The sequence below is a fragment of the Vicia villosa genome, unplaced genomic scaffold (genome assembly GCF_029867415.1).
Source record: "Vicia villosa cultivar HV-30 ecotype Madison, WI unplaced genomic scaffold, Vvil1.0 ctg.000444F_1_1, whole genome shotgun sequence".
Lineage (NCBI taxonomy): Eukaryota > Viridiplantae > Streptophyta > Magnoliopsida > Fabales > Fabaceae > Vicia > Vicia villosa.
The window spans coordinates 874911-878516 of NW_026705212.1; the positions used below are offsets into that span (position 1 = coordinate 874911).

At 34.8% G+C, this 3606-nt stretch overlaps 1 protein-coding gene across 1 annotated transcript; it reads left to right on the top strand.

The window, feature by feature from the left end:
- Positions 1 to 315: 315 nt before the first annotated feature.
- LOC131628347 (uncharacterized) lies at positions 316 to 1035 on the top strand. The gene is made up of 2 exons (XM_058899188.1): positions 316 to 598; positions 695 to 1035. The coding sequence occupies exons 1-2, from the start codon at positions 445 to 447 to the stop codon at positions 844 to 846; spliced, it is 306 nt and encodes a 101-aa protein (XP_058755171.1). The 5' UTR covers positions 316 to 444; the 3' UTR covers positions 847 to 1035.
- Positions 1036 to 3606: the final 2571 nt, after the last annotated feature.

The following is a 3606-nucleotide window of genomic DNA, read 5'->3' on the forward strand; positions in this document are numbered from 1 at the left end:
AAATTTCCGGTATTCCACTAAATTTTTTCAAACAATCTCATATATGAATGTGAAATTTCTAGTATTTTACTTACTATTTTCAAAGAATTTCCAGTATGTTATCGAAATTTCCAGCATCGCACTTTTTTTGAAATTTTCATTGAAAATGTGAATTTACGAAAATAGTAAAAAATCTTAATATAATTAAAATGGTCTTTTCATTAAATTTGGGGTGTCTAGAATCCTCAAATATTTTGGCCCAGGAATATGGTATTTTGAAGCTGAAGCCCATAATATAAAAAGCGGGCCAACGGGCAAACTGAAAACTGAAAGCCCAAAGAAAGCACAAACAAATCACACAGTGAGAGAAACACTTTCACCTGCACTTTCTCGCTCTTGAGGTTGAACTCGAAGTTCTAGTAATCCACTGTTACAGCCTAATCGATCCATAGAGAACTTTCAAAGATGAACACAGACATCACAGCATCCACAAAACCAGAATACCCAGTCATCGATCGCAACCCTCCATTCACCACCGTCGTCGGAAACTTCAACACCCTCGATTATCTCCGTTTCGTCACCATCACCGGTGTTTCCGTCACCGTCGGCTATCTCTCCGGTAAACATCACATCTTCCTCTATTTGTATTATCATACATTGAATTTTATTGAATTGTAAATCAACAATTTGGGGATTTTTTTTTGGGTTGTTTTAGGGATTAAGCCTGGAATCAGAGGACCTTCAATGGTGACCGGTGGATTGATTGGTGTCATGGGTGGATTCATGTATGCTTACCAGAATTCTGCTGGGAGAATTATGGGTTTCTTTCCCAATGACGGTGAGGTTGCTCGTTATAACAAGAAATGATTTTTTTTCTTTCATATTGGGAAAAAAAACCCTTTTATGAGCCATTGAATAATCAGATTTTCCTTCAGTGTTCTATATTGTTGTTATTGTGAGGATTTTTGAGGGATTCTGTGTATGAATTTGGTTAACAAGTTAGTAGATTTCTGTTTTGTTTTATTGATTTCCATTTTCCAGGAGATAAACTTTGGGTATATCACTCCCTTTGAATACAACTCTATGAACTCTATGTTGTGTGCTTCTTACTAGTAATGAAACAAAACTTGAGCTTGTGACCACAATAACTTAGTTTTGCACTGTTGTAGTGACATTTGTAGGTTACCTATCTATTATTGTTTTTCTCACTGTGACAAATGTGCATGTTAATGACTTTGTGGCATGTGTGATACGGTATTGATTCATGTTTCTTGAGTACTATTGACCAATAGAACTAGAAGAGTTACTATAAGTACTCGACTACTTGCATTATTCTTCATGGATATAAATGTACCTTAGTTTTGGGGTTTTGAATCGTAAAGCAGTTTGCTTTTTGCAGTGCTATACTGCAATACTGAATGGAACTTCATTTTTATTGTGTAGTTGATTTCCATGCATAGATGTCTTAAGAAAAGGCGGAATCTATATCTAATCTATTGTAAGTAGGTCAATTCCACAATTTGAGTTTATAGTATTAGTAAGTATCAGTGTAACAACTATGTTGTTGCGACAACTTAGGGTGTGTTTGCAAATGTGGGTTAGGAATAGGATAACGTTCAAGCTCAACTCACGGTGGGATTGTGGAAACATTAATTTCCAAAACCAGACTTATTACATTATCAGCTTGATGGGCATAATAGGAAAGGAGTAACCAATTATTCTTATCAGAGCTGCACACTGTAGAAAGAATTGAGTTTAAATTCTTAAATTTCTTCTTGTATCATACTTCCTACGTTTTCTTCAAATTTGTAATAGCTTAGGATGATAATATGTTGCCATGTAAGGAATGTACGTTGTTACACTTTTCTTCTTTCGGTTCACCTGAATAGGGATGATCACCAACCATCCGTATACCATAATCAGCCTTTGTACTAAAAAAATCCATGTTAGAGTTTGAACTCAAGGTTTGTTCTTTTGCCCGGCATTTTGGGTTTTGTAAATCTAGCATTCCGTAAGAATGATGCTTCATATCGGAAGTTTATGACAGTTTCAGTTAGGCCTGTTCAAAATAATTGGAAAACCAAACTAAACCAAACCAAACTGAATTTAACTGAACCAATTAGTTTATGAATCGAACCAATATTTCGCACACAATGCACTAACCAAACCGAACAAAACTATTGAGAACCGAACTGCACTATACAGTTTCCTATTACATTTGTTTTTCATCTCTAAGTCTTTCATTTGGTTTATTGTCATCTATTTTTTGTTCTTTTACATTATTGCATTAAGATACTAAAAAGTTTCTTAGCATCTCAGTGTTATGTGATTGTCACTATTGGTATCTTAGTGTCAATTTTTCTTAGTATCCTTTTCTTTTCTATAGTTTTTGCATGTCGACAAATTTTCCTCAAAATAATGTATATCTGAAAATGGAAGATAGAAAATGTGAAAGAGAACAAGGTTGAGATCTAAAAATGATGTCATCAACCATATTTCTTTCAAGAAGCTCTGTCCCTCTCATCTCTCACTCGTCATTCTGCATTTTTGTATTTTTACTTCATCAACCCACAAAAAAGTTCAGATCTAGAGTGTTTCTACACTCAGTTTTCTTGTTTGTAGCGTGGGTGTATCTCTGGTTTAATGGTGGAGGATGGGGATAAAGAGGGAGAAGATGATAAGGCATAGTTGAGTTGGATGGAGAAAGCGATGGTAATTAATTGAAGGGTTTTGAAGATGATAACTGAGTGTGTTTACAATTTATTGAATAATGTAGTTAAGGGTTGTTATAATGAAGATAATTTGATAATCCTTAGTACAACAGTATACCCATTTTGATTTTGATTTGATTATCTTTGTCATAAAGAAAGTTTATTTTTTACCGGAGCCACAATTTCCTTGACGGTCAGATTTCATTTTTTTTTTATTCTGTTTTTTTTGTTGGTATGGTGCTTGGGCAGCTTGACATTTTTTGCTTTAAGAGCGACTTTTCTTTGCTTAGTTAAGGTGAATACTTTTGTTGTGATCAACTTGGGCTTCTGATCTGCTCTCTTCAGCTGCTGCTGGTTTGGTAGTTAGTGTGTTGAGGGCACTTTTATTTGTTTAGAGGAGAGGCATTGGGTTTTAACTTTGTTTTGTATTGTTTGGCTGTTTTTTTCGTGTGTGCTTTGGGTTGCATCTCTGCTAAAGCTACAGTTGTAATTGGTAGAGGTGTTTCGTAGCCCTTGTTTCTCTGTGCTTAGAGGAGTTTGATCGAATCGGGGCATATGGCTAGTCATTTGAGGTGGTGGATTTTCTTACCCTTTGTTTGTGGCTTTGTTTTAGAGGGCTTGTGTTTTTGGCCTTTGCTTTTAGTTTGTTGGGAGGTGTTTCTCCTGTGTTAGTTTCGTACTTTGTTTGGTTGGTTATTCAATCACAACGTGTGTTTGAAGTGGTTTTTTTTTATATGATATTATACCTCAACGTTAAAAAGAAAAACAAACAATTGCCTCAAGAAATATACTCAAAATGTTTTGGTTTTTCGTTCTGTTTTGGTCAAAATTACTAAATCAATTGACTGAACTGTTATCAAAATTACTAATTTGAGATATTAGGTTTTACAATACGAATCTTAGGGTTATTTTGACT